Here is an 18,349-nt window from a genome sequence, read left to right on the forward strand (position 1 = left end):
GTTGTTTGTTTGTTTTGTTGTGGGTTTGGGGATGGAACCCAGGGGCATTTGACCTCCGAGCTACAGCCCCTGCCCTATTTTTTATTTTTTATTTTGAAACAGGGTCTCACTGAGTTGCAGAGGGCCTCACTAAGTAGCTGAGGCTGCTATCAACCGTGATCCTCCTGTCTCAGCCTCCCAAATGCTGGGATTACAAGCATGTGCCACCACACCCAGCTCACGATTCTCTTTTATCTCTGTTTCAGCCAGCGTTCTTATTGCTGTGACCCAGAATACTTGATGACCACAACTTAGAGGAAGGAGATTCATTTGCTCACAGTTCAGGAGATTTCAGGGGTTCAGTCCGTTCCACTGTCATCTTTGCATACGGCTGTCTAAAGCACAGCTTCAAACATGTCTCTTCTAAACTTTAAAAACCTTCTATTAAGCCGGGTGTGGTGTCACACATTTGTCATCCCAGCATTTGAGAGGCTGAGAGAGGAGGATTATGGTTTGAGGACAGCCTCAGCTACTTAGTGAGGCCCTTTGCAACTCAGTGAGACCCTGTTTCAAAATAAAGAATAAAAAATATGGTTGGGGGTGTCGTTCAGAGGTAGAATGCCCCTGGGTTCCATCCCCAGTACTGCTAAATAAATAAATAATAGGTCTGGGGGTGTAGCTTGGAAGTAAAATGCCCCTAGGTTCCATCCTCAGTTTTACAAATATAAATAAATGAATAAATAAATAAATAAGTAATAAATAAAAAGGGATTGGGCGTATGGGTATAGCTCACTGGTAGAGTGCTCCTGAGTTCAATCCCCAGTACCAGAGAAATAAATAAAACTAAATAAATAAACAGAATAGAATAGAATAGAATAGGCAAGGATATGATAGGTTATTGAAAGCTTTTCACATAAAAAAATATTTCAAAGTTTTGCCCTTAAAGCGGTAGGCGCTGAATTTTTTGTAATGCTTATTTATATGGAATTGTTAATTCTCCATTGAAGCAAGGGTAAATGGACCATCACTATAAGGTAAACTCGAGGTTTTCTAATACTTTAGCACCCAAGAGAGCCAGCTCTTGCAAAACCCAGGGTGAGGCTGCTGGTGACGGCTGGTGGGTGAACGTGCACCTGACCCACACTCTCTCTTCCCCTCCTGGCCGCAGCATGACTGAAGGGCTGGGCCAGCTGACGGACGGGGTGTCCGGCCTGGACGACTTCACCCAGACCCATGAGTACCATGTGTGGCCGGGCTACGACTACGTGGGCTGGAGGAACGAGAGCACCACCCATGGCTACATCGAAATCACCTTTGAGTTTGACCGCATCAGGAATTTCACTACCATGAAGGTCAGTGGTGTGACGTGTGGAGACTTCCTCCAGCAGGAAGAGAAAGGCCGGGCCACAGAAACCTGCGCCGGCCCAGGCTGGATGCCCGCTATGAGCCGGCCACGGCCTCTGAGGTCCGTCTCCAGGGCTTTGCAAACACTGCCAGGGTCGCGCTGAGCACACGTTCCTGCTTCGTCTGCGCCCTCCCTCCTTTTCTTTCCTCCTTCCCTCCTCCCTCCTTTCCTTTCTCCCTTCCTTCCTCCTTTCCTTCCTCCTTTCCTTCCTTCTTTCCTTCTTTCTTTCCTTCCTTGTTCTCTTCCTTTTATCCTCCTTCCCTCCCTTTCTTCTTTCCTTCCTTTCTTTCTTCCTTTTTCTTCCTCCCTTCCTTCTTTTTTTTCTTCCCTTCTTCCATTCTCCTTCCCCCTTCCTCCCTTCCTTCCTCTCTTCTTTATTTACTTCCTTCCTTCCTTTCTCCCTTCCTCCTTCTTTCCTTCCTCCTTCCCTCTCTCCCTTCCTTCCTTCCTTCCTTCCTCTCTCTCCCTTCCTCCCTCCCCGTTCCTCCTTTCATCTTTCCTTTTTCCCTGCTCCCAGGTGTCAGAACCAGTGTATTCATCCCATGAGGCACAGTACTAAGGGGTGTGTGTGTGTGTGTGCGTGTGCTTTGCTAGGGATGGAACTCAGGGACGTTCTACCTCTGGGCTACACCAGCAGACCTGTTTTATTTATTTATTTTTAAACAGAGCCTCACTAGGTTGCCGAGAGTCTCACTGAGTCGCTGAGACTGGTCTCAAACCTATAGTCCTCCTGTCTTAGGCTCCCACGTATTGGGATTCTAGGCATGCACCCCCACCTCGGCACCTGGCCCAGGATAGTTCTTTTATCGGCTAATTGCAGAGCAGCTAAGAGAGAACAGGTGGATTCCGCTGAATGGTTGAATGGATGCCCAAGGCTTGGGAAGGCCTGGAGGTGGGTGTCTGGGGGATGCAGCAGAGGTGAACGGAGGGGAGATTGAGGTGCCACTTGCGATTCTGAGGCAGGACCTCACAGGAGAGCCCAACCTGATGCCGGTGCTGAGGACCTCTCTGTTACTAAAATGCTTCTTGGCACTCCACTTAAATGGTTATTTTTTCTTAACCAATCCCAAGTCTGTTTAGGGAAAAACAAAGGAAGTCAAGAAAGGTTCCTGGACAAGGTCTCCAGATTGGATGCTAAACCTGAATTCTGAGCTTGAGGAAAACTAGGTCTCAGGGGTGTGAAGGAAAGCCCTTTGGCTGGACGGAGAAAGAAACTGGAGGGCCCGAGGTAGCTTGCACACAGCTCTTCCTGGTTTATGAAGGAGACACAGGGCCCTCCGTATGAGCCTCGGGGGAAGCAGTCGGCAAATGAGCTTGACCTCACACACAGACCCCGGTTCATCGGTTCCCTCTTCCCGTTGGTGGCAGCACGGCCTGTTAGTGACCGACACGCTGCCCTACGATTCCTCCATTTTTGTCAACCCTGGGCTTCACGCCTGCTTCCCCAATCCACTTTCTTTGATCTATGCTTGTTAACTTATCAACTACATTCCTAGCATACGTCACTACTCTGTTAGGTTCTCTGGGTAAACGGGCGAATAAGAAATCACGTTTCCTGTGGCCCACTGAAGTTCAGCGAAGGAAGGCAGTATTTATTTGCAAAAATAGGTATCTAGACCCAGATATGGTGCCCGGGAGAAGGAAATCTCTATTGTTATTAAGGATTCCTGATAATGCAAAAATTTTATTCCTTACATAAACAAGTTTTCAGAAAGAAAACATACGCCTTCTACATTATTCCCAGATGCTAAGGTGATGACATCTCATTATTGGGTTCACAGCTGCTAGTTTAATGCACAAACGCTGAAGATGAGAACGGAAGGACCAGCATACGCTAAATCTGCCGGCTCCTTGTTCAAGGATGACTTTGGGGTCGTGAAACATAACTTTATGCAACTGTATGTAAAGCATTGTTCTTCACAGGTCCCTGTGTTTCGTTCTTTCAGGGTCTTTGTCGCCCTGTTGGCAGCTGTAGTCTGTCTCTGGAATGCACCTGGGGGGAGTGAATGGTGGTCTTTCTCAGATGCCAGTTGAGAATACTTCAGATAGGAGTAGACAGCAGCCCTGGCGTTGAGAATACTTCAGATAGGAGTAACCAGCAGCCTGGGTGAGGGGAGTTTAGATCCAGTAGAGTTAAGAGCAAAGAGGAACCGGAGAGGGCCATGTCTCAGGAGGAACCGGAGAGGGCCATGTCTCTCCTCTGGCTAACACATGCCGACAACTGCTCAGCAGCAAGGTCCCAGCGGGCCACAGCCACAGCCTCGCAGAGGTGACTGAGGTCGCAGCCGGGTTTCTGAGTCCTGACACAGCTGCCAAGATCACCGAGGCCAGCGTCTGAGGGACCAGAGCCGCGGGCGCTGCCGGCTCAGTGCCTCTCTCCCCACCAGGTCCACTGCAACAACATGTTTGCTAAAGGAGTGAGGATCTTCAAGGAGGTGCAGTGCTACTTCCGCTCCGAGGCCAACGAGTGGGAAGCCAGCGCCGTCTCCCTCCCCCTGGCCATGGACGACGCCAGCCCCAGCGCTCGGTTCGTCACGGTGCCGCTCCACCACCGGATGGCTAGTGCCATCAAGTGCCAGTACCATTTCGCTGACACCTGGATGATGTTCAGCGAGATCACCTTCCAATCAGGTAGGCCGTCTGGGGCCCGTAGGGAGCGGGAGCAGGCAATGGAGGAGGAAGGCGTATGGCCCCTGCAGAAGGCAGCTGCCCAGGCCTGGACACAGGGGCCTTTCCTGTGGCTGCTGTTCTTTACAAAGGGCAGGGCTGAGAATGGGAGCCAATGAATATTTACCCGGTTTTTCTTCCTCAAACGTCCGTCTAGGAGAGACAGATGGACGGTTAAGGATGAGGATGGTGACACTGGGTGTCAAGGCTAAAGAAATCAGAACGTAGGAGCCTCAGTAAGCACTATCAGAGTGCTCAAGTGAAAATCTACAGGAAAGGCCGGGCGTGGTGGCGCACACTTGTCATCCCCGCGCTTGGGAGGCAGAGACAGGAGGATAGCGCTGGTTCGGAGCCAGCCATGCTGGCTTAAGAGACCCTGTTTCCAAATAAAAATATAAAAATAGGTCTGGGAGTGTAGCCCAGAGGTAGAAGGGCTTCCAGGAACCCCAGTACCACCAAAAAGAAAAAAAAGAAGAAAATCTACAGGAAAGAGCCAGGCATGGGGGCGCACGCTGGTAATTCCAGTACTGAGGAGGCTGAGACGGGAGGATCACAGTTCATGACAGCCTCAGCTACTTAGTGAGGCCCTTTGCAACTCAGTGAGACCCTGTTTCAAAATAATAAAAAATAGGGCTGGGGGTTTAGCTCGGAGGTAGAATATCCCTGGGTTCCATCCCTAGTACCGCAAGAAAATAACATAAAAAATTAAAAGGCCGTGGAAAACCACTACCTTAATTCCACAGTAGGTAGGTCACAGCCCCGGGTGGATGAAGCACTTCCTGTCTGTCCTCTGCCCAGTCTGACCATCTTCTTCTGTTACAGACACAGCGATGTACAACAACTCCGGAGCCCCGCCCACCTCCGCTCCGGCCCCCACGACCTACGGTACGTGTGACTCCTGTTTATAAAAATCAGTTTGCATCACTTCCTGGAGGAAGGTGCTCCCTGCACCTTGAGGTGCTCTCAGACCAAGAATACGGGGATTTGCGCAGGCTGGCTGTGTGTGGGAGGCTTGGCACCAGGTGGCTTTGGGTGAGGAGTGCCCTGGCCAGGCCGGGCAGTCGTCTCCAAGGCCGAGGCTCCAAACCTCTCTACTTACCGCTCGCCTCTGTGCTTTGGTGCCGAGAGGCAGAATCTGGAGCGTTTCCGTTGTCCCGGGAAAGTTTGGGAGGCCTGGGGCACAAATAGGGATGGGAGGACTAGTAGGGGTCATAATGGATGGGAGGAAGTCTACCAAACAAAACACCCGTCTCCGGAATTGGAGGTAAATGCGCAAAGCTGCGCGCGTTGCTTAGGCAGCCCCTGGTGTGCCCGCAGCAGCCGGGGAAGCATGTTTGAGTGAATGACCCAAAGGAGACTCTGCTACCCACCCTGTCTCAGAGGAGGGTGTGAGAACTCATGTGTTTTGAAGGGATGGGATTTAATAGTAATTATGGTAATACAATAGGAATAAGTTTGGGGAAAAGATTAAAAATCTCTTTATTATCTAGACTTAGGATATGGGAAGAGGGAGGCTGTGGTCCCGCTGAGGAGGATTTTAGGATGGAGGAGAAAGATAATAAAATAACAGCAAGGTCAAGGATGAGCAGCTAGCCGGGCATGGTGGCGCACGCTTGTAATCCCAGCATTTGGGAGGCTGAGACAGGAGGATCGCGATTCACGGACAGCCTCAGCTACTACTTTGCATCAGTGAGACCCTGTTTCAAAAAATAAAAAGAATGAGCCAGGCATGGTCGCGCACACTTATAATCCCAGCGTTCGGGAGGCTGAGACCAGAGGATCGCAGTTAGCAGACAGCCTCAGCTACTACTTAGTGAGGCCCTTTGCAACTCAATGAGACCCTGTTTCAAAAAAAAGAATTAAAAAATAGGGCAGGGGGTGTAGCTCAGAGGTCAAATGCCCCTGGGTTCCATACCCAACCTGCAAAAATAATAATAATAATAATAATAATAATAATAAATAAGCCAGGTGTAGTGGTGCACACTTGTAATCCCAGTGCTCAGGAGGCTGAGACAGGAGGATCACACAGGTTCAAAGCCAGCCTCAGCTACTTAGTGATACTCTCAACAACTTAGTGAGACCCTGCTTCCAAATAAAGTATTAAAAACGTCTGAGAGTATAGAGGTATAAAAGCCCCTGGGTTCCACCCCCAGTGCTATAAATAAATAAATAAAATAAATAAATAAATAATAGGGTTGGGGGTATAACTTGGAGGTAGAATGCCCCTGGGTTCCATCCCCAGTACTGCAATAAATAAATAAGCAACAATGTCAAGGTGGCATCTTCTAGAATTATCCTGGAAGAACAGGGTCAGCCTCTGTGAGCTCTGTCCAGTCCCCCAGGCTCTGACTTACTCCTCGATATAAGTACATGCTCCAGTCTCTCCTCCTGGTTCCAGATCCAATGCTTAAAGCTGATGACAGCGATACGCGGCTCCTGATTGGTTGCTTGGTGGCCATCATCTTCATCCTCCTGGCCATCATCGTCATCATCCTGTGGAGACAGTTCTGGCAGAAGATGCTGGAGAAGGTGAGGAGGTGCACACAGGCATGGGACCGAAAGCCAGGCCTCCCCTTCCTGTGCTGATGCTGCCCCAGAGTAAACGGCAGATCTCAAGAGCTGATAAATGGCTACAGAGTTGTCTGAGGCTACCAAAAACATAGAATTGAGGAGCTGGCTCCCGAAAAGAGCCAGAGAGGAATAGCTAAGTCCATTTTTCTCTTTTTGGGGGAGGGGGGAGGTAGGGGTTACTTTATTTTGTTTTTATTTATTTGTACAGTATAATCATACATTAAAGTGGGGTTCAAAATGCCATAATTTTGAGCTGGGTGTGGTGACGCACACTTGTAATCCCAGCGCTTGGGAGGCTGAGACAGAAGGATCACACAGGTTCAAAGCCAACCTCAGCTACTTAGTGAGGCTCTCAGGAACTCAGTGAGACCCTGTTTTCAAATAAAATTTAAAAAAAAATAGGTCTAGGAGTATAGCCCAGAGGTAGAAAGCCCCTGGGTTTCATCCCTAGTACCACAAAAAAGTCATAATTTTGTTCTTTTTTTATAACCGAGTAAAATTTCATTGTGCCTATGTATCTTAAGTTTGAAGCTCGTTCACCTGCTGACGGACACCCAGGCTGGCTCCGTGGCTCGGCAGAGCCAGTGGTGCTTGGTCAACAAGGATATATGCTGTATCACTATGATAGCGTGACTTCAGTTTCTTTGGAAATATCCAAAGAATCCATTTTCTCATTTTGAGAATGAAGATTTCAGAGCCTCCCTAGAAATCTCAGAAAACACTTCCTAATATACTGAACCTCAATTTGGGTGCGTCCCATCAAGGTTCTTAAACTCTGGGTTTGGAGTAGAATCCAGGCGTCTATTCATCTCTCATCTCTCTGTCTAAACTCTTCATTTAGCCGGGCGTGGTGGCGCACGCCTGTCATCCCAGCATTCAGGAGGAGACAGGAGGATCCCGGTTCGCGGACAGCCTCAACTACTTAGTGAGGCCCTCTGCAACTCAGTGAGACCCGGTTTCAAAATACAGAATAAAAAATAGGGCAGGGGGTGTAGCTCGGAGGTCAAATGCCCCTGGGTTCCATCCCCAGACCCGCAAAAATAAATAAATAATAAATTCTTCATTTAGCAAGTGATTCTGCTGGGCATCCAAGGCAGAGAATCACCCTTTTATGCCCAACTAAAATTTCTGACAATGCTGTCAAAGTTTCTTTTGTTTGTTTATTTGTTTGTTTTGAGAGAGAGAGAGAGAGAGACAGACTTGTTAATATCCAAGTCAACCAGACTTTTTATTAATATCCAAGTCAACTTATTCACAGTTCTGTTACCATTTATTTGTGTATGTGGAGATTATGGTTTCCTTCCTTCCTTCCTTCCTTCCTTCTTTCCTTCCTTCCTTCCTTCCTTCTCTCTTCTTTCTTGGTACTGAGAATCGAACCCAGGAACATTCTACCTCAGAGCTACACCCTCGAACCTTTCTATTTTTATTTTATTTTCTAAATTATTTTTTGTTGTTTTTGGGGGGTTGTTTGTTAGTTTGTTTGTTTGTTTGGTGGTACTGGGGTTCCCGGAAGCCCTTCTACCTCTGGGCTACACTCCCAGACCTATTTTTTTTTTATTTTTTGTAAACAGGATCTCCTAAGCCAGCGCGCACGGCTGACTTCGAACCTACGCGATCCTCCTGTCTCCATCTCCCAAGCACAGGGATTACAAGCGTGCGCCACCACGCCCAGCTACCTTTTTATTTTTATTTTAAAACAGAGTCTCACAAAGTTGCTGAGAGCCTCCCTAAATAACCAAGGCTGGCCTTGAACCCGTGATCCTTCCTCCCAAGTACTGGGATTACAGGTGTGCACACCACGCCCAGTGGATCCCTCCTCTCTCTCTTAGCTTAAATGATGTAACAGTTGATTATTGGGAAGATGATAGTAGATGATATGGCATAGCTACTAGTTACTTGTTCTTTCTTTCCAGTAGATGCAGTTTGCCTCGGTACCCTCAGGCACCCAAGGCTCTCATTTTGCAGCCTTTTGAAATCTAGCCGGTAAAAGTGCAGGGCCAGAGGCCTGTGTCCTGCCCACAGTGTTGGGGTGGGCAGGTGAACTGTTAATTCTTCATGCAGCCCTTCCGTTGAGTTTATAAACTTTTTTTGTGTGTGTGTGTGGTCCTGGGGGTGGAACCCAGGGGCTTTTCTACCTCCGGGCTACACTCCCAGACCTATTTTATACTTTATTTGGAAACAGGGTCTCACTAAGTTGCTGAGAGCCTCACTAAGTAACTGGGGCTAGCTTTGAACCTGAAATCCTCCTGTCTCAGTACCCAAGCACGGGGATTACAAGCGTGCGCCACCACGCCCGGTGAATTTATAAACATTTGAACCTCTGTTTACCCCAAATCAAAGCAGTTATTAAAAGATAAGTCAAGAAACCACATTATTTATTTGTTTGTCACAAGGGATTGGACTCAGGGCCATTCTACCTCTGAGCTTTACCCCAGCCGTATTTTAGTTTTTATTTTGAAACAAGGTCTCACTAAATTGCTGAAGGCCTTGCTAAATTGCTGAGGCTGGCCTTGCACCTGCAATGCTACTCTCTTAGCCTCCCAAGTACTGGGATTACAGGTGTGCCTGTACCGGGCACGGTGGCAAAAAACAAGGCTCTTATTTAGTAAAACAGAAATATTTTTAAGACCAAGAAGATCTTTGGTTATGTATAAGTTCATGCACCATTTGGTAAATAATGCTTATAAAGTGCTTCAGTGAAGGTTAGCAAATGTTGGCAGCTCAGAATTAAGAGATCAAATTCTAAGCCAGGCGTGGTGGGCATGCTTGTAATCCCAGCATTTGGGAGGCTGAGACAGGAGGATCATGGTTCGCAGACAGCCTCGGCTACTTAGTGAGGCCTTCTGCAACTCAGTGAGACCCTGTTTCAAAATAAAGAATTTTTAAAAAGGGGGGTGGGGGTATAGCTCAGAGGTAGAATGCCCCTAGGTTTCATCCCTAGTATCGCCAAAATAAAAATAAAAAAGATCAAATTCTGCCTTGCGCGAATGAAAGAATTTTTTCCAAGTTTGCCCAGCACAAGCATCTGTGGCCCCAGCCTGCTGTTCCCATGGTGCTTCCAGGCTACACAGGAGGGAGCCATGTGGACCAGGGAGGAGCCCGCCGTGCGCCAACACTGTCCTCCGCCTCGTTCTCCTCCTCCAGGCTTCCCGGAGGGTGCTGGATGACGAGATGACCGTCAGCCTTTCCCTGCCCAGCGAGTCCAGCATGTTCAACAACAACCACTCCTCGTCCCCAAGCGAGCAGGAGTCCAACTCCACTTACGACCGCATCTTTCCCCTTCGCCCCGACTACCAGGAGCCATCCAGGCTGATTCGAAAGCTCCCGGAATTCGCTCCCGGGGAGGAGGAGGCAGGTGAGGACAGGATGAGAGAGGGGTCCTGGGCTTGCGGGGGGCCACCTGTGACGTACGTGACTTGCGTCACCTACGTGTGACCCTCCAACCCCCACCTGCCCAAAGCGGGTCTTGGTCAAGGATGCTGAGAAATCCGCATTCCCTTGCTGCATTTGGTTTGGCGGGCCCTATGGTCTAGTCTCAGCACCTTTTTCTTTTGCCGCTGAACATAGGATGTTTGGAGGGATCCACAGATCAGGAAAGGAATTTTTTTTTTTTTTTTTTTTTTTTTGTGGTACTGGGATTCCTGGAAGCCCTTCTACCTCCGGGATACACTCCCATGGGCTACACTCCCAGACCTTTTTTTTTTAACATTTTTATGTGGAAACAGAGTCTCTTAAACCAGCGAGGCTGGCTTCAAACCAGCACGATCCTCCTGTCTCCGCCTCCCAAGCACGGGGATTAGGGGATTACAAGTGTGCGCCACTAGGAAAGGAATTTTAAAAACAGAGGTATTACAAATGTATAGATGCCCCATGGGCGTAGACAGCCCAACTTCCTCATTTTACATCTGAGGGCAGCGAGCGGGTGAGGTAGGGACTCTCAGACAGAGACAGGCTCAGTGGGGACTGAAGACCCGGCCAGGGTTTCACCTGACGAATGAAACCAAGGACATTCTGAAACTCCCAGTTTTAAAGCCATCCAGAGAACTGAATTGTTCAGTATTTGGGAGGCTGAGATAGGAGGGTGGCAGGTTCAGGGCCAGCCTCAGGAACTTAGCAAAACCATGTATCAAATTAAAAAAAAAAAAAGCCAGCGTGGTGGCATTCAGGAGGCTGAGACAGGAAGATTGTAGTTCCAGGACAGCCTCATCTACTTAGTGCGGCCCTTTTCAACTAAGTGAGACCCTGTTTTCAAATGAAGAATAAAAATAGGGCTGGAGGGCCGGGCGTGGTGGCACACGCTTGTAATCCCCGCGCTTGGGAGGCGGAGACAGGAGGATCAGCGCAGGTTCGAAGCCAGCCACGCTGGCGTAAGAGACCCTGTTTCAAAAATATAAAATAGGTCTGGGAGTGTAGCCCGGAGGTAGAAGGGCTTCCAGGAACCCCAGTACCACCAAAAAAAAAAAAAAAAAATAGGGCTGGAGGTGTAGCTCAGAGTTCAACACCCTGCATTCCATCCCCAGTATGCAAAAAAATAATAATAATTAAAAACAACAGTGTAAAGGGCTGAACATGTGGCTCACAGGCACCAGCGCTGGGTTCAATCCCCAGGACAAAGAAAAGAGCTTCCGAGTGAGGCTCTGGAGTCAGGCGGCTTTCTCGGCTCCATTTGGAGCGGGCGCTGTGAGCAGGGGACTCCTGCTCAAGTGTTCATCTTCACACAGTCAGCTGAGGTGACGAGCCCCGGGGTCCTCAGAGGGGAGAAAGCCATGCCCTGACTTCACAGCGAGGGAACAATGAAAAGCTGGCCCAGTTCCTGCAGTTGCATAGACACAAACCAAACCAATTTATTCCTGTGCTGAGCTGAAGTAATTTACTTACTTTTCTGATGTCTAAAACATCCCTGCTTTATATGCTAAAAATATTAAAAATTAAGATGCGTCTTAAACAAGATCATGTAACATTAAGCTGAAAGGGTTTTCTTTACATTTTTATTGGCACATTGTAATTACACAGCACAGGGAGATTCCAAGTGGTCCAGATACAAACGTGCGTGCAGACGGCCCGTGGTGTGGCCCCTCTGCACCCCATCCACCCCTCCCTGGGGCATGCTGCTGAGATCGCCACCCCAGACTGCCTGATCTCATCTGAAAGGTTTTTTTCGTCCTCCATAAAATAGATAAAATAGGCTTTTAAACCAATGACGATGTTTGTTTTCTGGTACTGGGGATAAACCCAGGGACATTTTACTTCCAAGCTACACCCCTAGCCCAATTTTATTTTCTATTTTGAAATGAGGTTTTGCAAAGTGGGTCTTGCAGACTTGCTAAGGGCCTCACTAAGTTACTGAGGCTGACCTCAAATTTGCTATCCTCCTGTCTCAACCTCCCAACACCTGGCTCAGATTCATATTCTCTCTCTCTCTCTCTCTCTCTCTCTCTCTCTCTCTCTCTCTCTCTCATTTTTATTTTTATTTTTATTTATTTATTTATTTTTTGCGGTACTGGGGATGGAACCCACGGGCTTCTACCTATGAGCTACACCCCAGCCCTAGTTTTTAGTCTTTTTATTTTTGAAACAGGGTCCCACTGAGTTGTGAAGGGCCTCGCTAATTAGCTGAGGCTGTCCGCAAACCACCATCCTCTGGTCTCCACCTCCCAAATGCTGGGATTCCAAGCGTGCGACGCCCAAGCAAGATTCTCTTTCTTAAAGAGAGCTCCAGAGATGCTGCTCCGTGGGGCTCTGCTCATCTCCTTGTCTTTGCAGGCTGCAGCGGCCTGGTAAAGCCCGTCCAGGCCAGCGGGCCTGAGGGCGTGCCCCACTACGCCGAGGCTGACATAGTGAACCTCCAGGGCGTGACTGGGGGCAACACCTACTCCGTGCCCGCCGTCACCATGGACCTTCTCTCGGGCAAAGATGTGGCCGTGGAAGAGTTCCCCAGGAAACTCTTGACTTTCAAGGAGAAGCTGGGAGAGGGCCAGTTTGGGGAGGTAAGTAAGCTGTCGTCCTTGGCAGCTCAAAGGAAAGAGACAGAAAAGTGGTGGGCAGAGCAGTGTGCCTTCCAGCAGGGAGTGCCCAGCTGGTGGAGCATGACTCACCTTTTTTTTTTCTTTTTTTTTTTCCCTTCAATGTCTGTGTCAAGCTGCAGAGTTCCCAGGAGTTTCTGAGGCAGGCGAGTTTGCTAGACTTAGATATCCTGATAAACATTTAATGCTTTTCAAAAAAATAATAAACCGGGCTTGGTGGCGCACGCATATAATCCCAGCATTCGTGAGGCTGAGACAGGAGGATCGCAGTTCGAAAACAGCATTAGCTACTTAGTGAGGCCCTTTGCAACTCAGTGAGACCCTGTTTTAAAATAAAAAATAGGGCTGGGGGTATAGGTTGGAGGTAGAATGCCCTGGGTTCCATCCCCAGACACACACACACACACACACACACACACACACACACACACAATATGTACTTCAGGTCACCGAGGGTGGGGCTCTCAAGACTTGATCATCTTTCATAAACTGTCCAGGAACACCCTGTTGCTCCATAATCACTGTGGGGATTTGATTTGGGTTATTTTTGTTTGTTTGTTTTACTCTGTCAATGGGAATTATATGTAAAATGGTAAAAAAGAAAAAAAAAAACTCGCCCTGTCTTTGGTCCCAGAATCAGCCACTAGGGAATGAGTCATCAACTAAGATTGGGAGGAGTGTCTTCTCGGCTGCCCTCCAAGTGATGCTTGTAACACAAAACGTTGTGCTAATGCACCAGTCACATGAGCCTTTGGGGCCATGTGTCACATTGTGGTAAGAGCTCTCCTGCATCTTCAGAACCCTGTACCTGTCTTGGTTTCATATAAAGCTGTTATTGGTTTCCAGTACCGTGATCTCCCTTTGGGAAGGTCTAGTGTTGAATGAGGTACAGGGCCTAGGCCATCGGTTTGCAGTGTTATATATGTTCATTCTGTCCCCTGGTTTAAAAACCCATGGTAATTATACTGTCACTAAAATACAGGCACAGCCGGGCATGGTGGCGCACGCTTGTAATCCCTGCGCTTGGGAGGTGGAGACAGGAGGATCGCGCAGGTTCAAAGCCAGCCGCACGCTCTGGCTTAGGAGACCCTGTTTCTAAATAAAAATGTAAAAATAGGTCTGGGAGTATAGCCCGGAGGTAGAAGAGCTTCCAGGAACCCCAGTACCACCAAAAATAAATAAATAATAAATAAATAAAATAAAATACAGGCATAAAGTACAGTGCTAAACCCCACACTAAGAAATTGCCATGCATGTGTAGCATAAGATCCAGTATCTGGACTTCTCAAGTCAAAGTTCAAGCTTGTAATATCAGTACTTGGGAGGCTGAGACTGGAGGATTGCGTAGGATCGAAGCCAGCCTCAGCAGCTTAGTGAGGCCCTCAGCAACTTAGTGAGACCATGTTTCCAAATAAAGGATAAAACAGATCTGGAGGTGTAGCCCAGAGGTAGAAGGCTCCTGGGATCGACCCCAAGTACCACACACACAAAAAAAAATTCAAGCTTATGTACTGAGTGCTCGTAATAATGGGCTATGCTGACATCAAATACAATGTCACAGGTCAGCTCAGCACGCTATTTAGTGCTCTGATAAATGTATACTTCTTTTTGTGTGGGGGAGGAGGGCTGGGGATGGAGCCCAGGGGCATTCTACCTCCGAGCAACACCCCCAGCCCTATTTTTTGTTCTTTATTTTGAAACAGAGTCTCACTGAGTTGCAAAGGGCCTCACTTAGTAGTAGCCGAGGCTGTCCTCCAATCGCAGTCCTCCTGCCTCATCCTCCCAAATGCTGGGATTCCAAGCATGCGCCACCACGCCCAGCAATAAATGCACACTTCTTTTATAAGGCAGTACCATATCCTGTTAGCTAAGCACTTTGCCAGTGTCTTTAATTGTACCAGTGGTTTGAATCAAAGCTGTGTGCCATAGCTCTTCTGAGTGGTCTTTGATTTTTGTGGCCGAGTCGTAAGAGTTAGTTTATCTCAGGAAGTGCTCAGCGGGAGTTCTGAGAGCCCCTCAGAGAAACGATGCTGTGAGACTCCATGACTTTTGTCTAGGTTCATCTCTGTGAAGTGGAGGGGATGGAAAAATTCAAAGACAAAGATTTTGCCCTCGACGTCAGCGCCAACCAGCCTGTCCTGGTGGCCGTGAAAATGCTCCGAGCGGATGCCAACAAGAATGCCAGGTCTGAGCTCTGCGTTTTGAATTGTCCTTTATTTGCTTTGCTTTTCAGACAGACCAGGAGTATTCCTGGAAACGTCTGCGCATTCTTTCCCCTTGAGGAGGGAAGGCGTGTGAGCTGCCTCACGTATTATTTTGTTATGCTTTCTTTTTCTTTATTTTTTGGTGCTTTTTAAATTTTTATTTTATTTTTCTGTGGATCATATTGAAAAGGGCACACATTCAGACTGTGCTTGGTGCCCTCCCCTCCCTCCACTTCCCCTTCCCCTCTCCCAACAACGAGTGTCCAGGTTGACCATGCTACATTCTCACTTATACACATATTCAAATGTAGCTCCTTTATTGATCAGCCTCAGCCTTCTTCCTCTCCTATCCTTCCATTCTAGCTTTGCTGAGGTTTCCCCTTCATTATCTGGAGTCCCTCTGGTATCTCCAACCCTCCCCAGCTTGAGCATATTAGAGAAAACATATGTCCCTTCTCTTTCTGTCTTGGCTGATCTCACTTAACATAATGTTCTCCAGGTCTTTCCATCTTCTGTGGATGCCATGATTTTGTTCTTTATTGCTGAGTAGAATTCCATCCTGTGTATTTCCCATGATTTTGCAATCCATTCACCTGTAGATGGAGACCTAGGTTGGTTCCATATTTTAGCTACTGCGAATTGTGCTGCTATGAACATGGGTGTGCAGATGTGACTGTAGTTCTCTGATTTCAACCCCTTTGGACAAATACCCACTATGAAAATCAGTGTGGAGATTCCTTAAAGAGCTGGGGGAATGTGTCCCCCACATGACCCAGTTATGCTTTATTTTTCTAATGGCGTCTGAAGTCCTGGACTATGACCTGGACTCGACAGCCCTTTCAGTCACATCCTTTGTCCTACTCTCTGCCATCTGCCTCTTTTTAAACTAATACTTTCTCTCCTTTCTCTCTCTCTCTCTCTCTCTCTCTCTCTCTCTCTCTCTCTCTCATGCTCCTTTTCTTCTATGTCCAGCAAACCCCCCCAATGAGAAGCTGCTTCTGCTTGGAAAAATACCCACGGACCTCAAAGCCAAAGGATCCACAGTCCTTTAGAGGTTTCAAAACCAGCTAAATAATTTTACCTCATAAATCGCAGTTTCCAGCCACACTCTGACAGCCTTCCCATTACAGTAAGGGTGAGTCGATCCTCACCAAGGAGGCATGCCCACTGAGAGCCGGCTGTGGGTGTGCCAGAGAAATCTGCACATCTGGAAAACACATGTGTTTTCCGGTTCCTGTTGTCCCCATCTGTCTCACCAATACTCACAGTGAGAGACTTTATTATTCCTCTTCCCCAGATAATCATAAAATTCTAAAAATGGTGATCAATTTTATTAAAAATGCTTGCCCTCGACAGGATGTGGAGTGAATGGGGAGTGAGACGGCAAAGTCCATTGGGTTTGGACTGAGAATTTCAGTCCTAAGGATGAAAGGTGACACTCTCCGAGTCCCGTAGATAGAGGCAGTATTCCTCATATCAGTCTTAGTTCCTGATGGGTGCGTCAAAGATAGAAGAGGCGAAACCCTTGGGTATGACAAAGCCTGTATCTGCTGTTTGGGGCTACGAGTCAAAGACTGTTCCTATCAATGTCCGTGCCTTGCTCAGTGGCGAGGGAGGGGCGGCCCAACCTCTGCACCTCCCAAGCCAGGGAAGTCCCTGGGTGGGGGCCCAGGAGAAGAGAAAGTGCGCAGATGTTGAATTAGCACTGCATTGATCCCAAAGGATTACACTGACCCGCTATGAAGTTCAGAGCAAGGTGCTTGTGAAATCCACACAGGCGCCTCATCCCTCATCCCCGCCAGGAGTTTGGGGTACATTTGCAAACCTTTGCAAACATTTCTCAAGGTGACTTCTGCCCCTGTGCACTCACGTGGTTATTAGTCTTTTGTCTATGATACTGCATTTGAAATGGCCCATCTACTTTGCCACCGCGGCCATTAAACACTGTTTGAAGGGACTATTGAGCTTTTGCCGTGGCTATCTGCCGGGGCAGGCTCCAGGGAGAGGCAGGAATTACCAGGCAACCCAGAAGGCGGCTGTCCACTTGACAAAACATCTCTTTGTTTCATTCGTAGTGAGTGCAGTCCTGTGGCTTTTGAAAAAAGGCAACTGATTCCCAAGGGAAATTTTATTCTACAGAGTAGATTTTAGCAGCGTATATTTGATTCAGGAAATATTAACCACCTTCTATGTGGCAGGCATTTCACTACATCCTGGGGATGAAGACGTGAATAAGAAACGGGCCTTGCTCTCAAAATCATCCATCACAGTGGAATGGGGGGGTCCGTCCCATTCCAGGAGGGGGAGAGTGAGTCAGGGCGAGGTGCCGGTCCTCGGTGCTCTCAGAGGCAACGGGACTTGGTCTAAGGGTAGGAAGAGACTGGTGTGCTGTCTCCCCACCACCCCTTGATCCTGACCTTGCCGACCTCTGGGTGCATCTTTGTCTGTGTCCTCCAAAGGAACGATTTCCTTAAGGAGATAAAGATCATGTCCCGGCTCAAGGACGCAAACATCATCCGTCTCTTAGCCGTGTGCATCGCGGACGACCCTCTCTGCATGATCACGGAGTACATGGAGAACGGAGACCTCAACCAGTTCCTGTCCCGCCACGAGCCCCCCGATCCTTGCTCCGGCACCACATCCACCATCAGGTAAACGAGCCGGGTCTTCCTTCTCTTCCCCGTGGCAGTAAAAGTAACCTGGGGCTTGAAAATGGGGAGCCGTGAACCCTCAAGTCATCATTGTTCTGAAATGGTGGTGGGTTGCTGTGCAGGGAATAATGGAATAGCTGCATGGCCGCCCTCTCTTCCTTTTTCTCTTCTGCGTGCTCTCTCTCTCTCTCTCTCTAACTGAAGATTGAACCCAGGGGCATTCTGCCTCTGAGCTACACCCCCAGCCCTGTTTTATTTTTTTATTTTCACTTTTTGGAACCCAGGGGCTTTTCTACATCCAGGCTATAGGTCACAGATTCATTTAGGATGCAAGTAGACATTGTGTGTGTGTGTGTGTGTGTGTGTGTGTGTGTGTGTGTGTGTGTATGTGTGTGTGTGTGTTACTGGTGAGTGAAACCCAGGGTCTTTCTACCTCTGGGCTATACCCCAAGCCCTATTTTTTATAATTTATTTGGAAACAAGGTCTCACTAAGTAGCTGAGGCTGGCTTCGAAACTGCGATCCTCCCATCTCAGCCTCCCAAGTGCTGGGATTACAAGCGTGTGCCACCACACCCAGCTTATTTTTTGTTTTGAAACAGGGTCTCACTAAGTTGTGGAGGGCCTCACTGAGTTGCTGAGGCTGGCCGTGAACATGTTATCCTCCTGTGTCAGCCTCTTAAGCGCTAGGGTGAACAGCTGATCTTTCATAGGAATGCAAAGGGGATTTATTAAGAACAGAGAAAGAGCTGGATGTGGTGGCACATGCCTGTAATCCTAGAACTTGGGAAGCTGAGACAGAAGGATCACAGGTTCAAGGCCAGTCTCAAGCAAGACCCTCAGCAACAGTT

General features: G+C 48.2%; 1 protein-coding gene across 1 annotated transcript in view; it reads left to right on the top strand.

The window, feature by feature from the left end:
* DDR2 (discoidin domain receptor tyrosine kinase 2) overlaps positions 1-18,349 on the top strand; it is a gene marked incomplete at its 3' end in the record, with an annotated part of 45,888 nt that overhangs the window by 23,653 nt on the left and 3,886 nt on the right. Inside the window, exons 6-13 of the mRNA XM_080690417.1 lie at positions 1,148-1,331; positions 3,772-4,015; positions 4,874-4,936; positions 6,450-6,580; positions 9,767-9,977; positions 12,386-12,609; positions 14,703-14,830; positions 17,309-17,500. Coding sequence (XP_080546543.1) covers positions 1,148-1,331; positions 3,772-4,015; positions 4,874-4,936; positions 6,450-6,580; positions 9,767-9,977; positions 12,386-12,609; positions 14,703-14,830; positions 17,309-17,500 — 1,377 coding nt within the window. The remainder of the gene's footprint in view (positions 1-1,147; positions 1,332-3,771; positions 4,016-4,873; positions 4,937-6,449; positions 6,581-9,766; positions 9,978-12,385; positions 12,610-14,702; positions 14,831-17,308; positions 17,501-18,349) is intronic.

The sequence above is a fragment of the Muscardinus avellanarius genome, assembly GCF_963383645.1.
Source record: "Muscardinus avellanarius genome assembly, chromosome: 3".
NCBI classification, from domain to species: Eukaryota; Metazoa; Chordata; class Mammalia; order Rodentia; family Gliridae; genus Muscardinus; species Muscardinus avellanarius.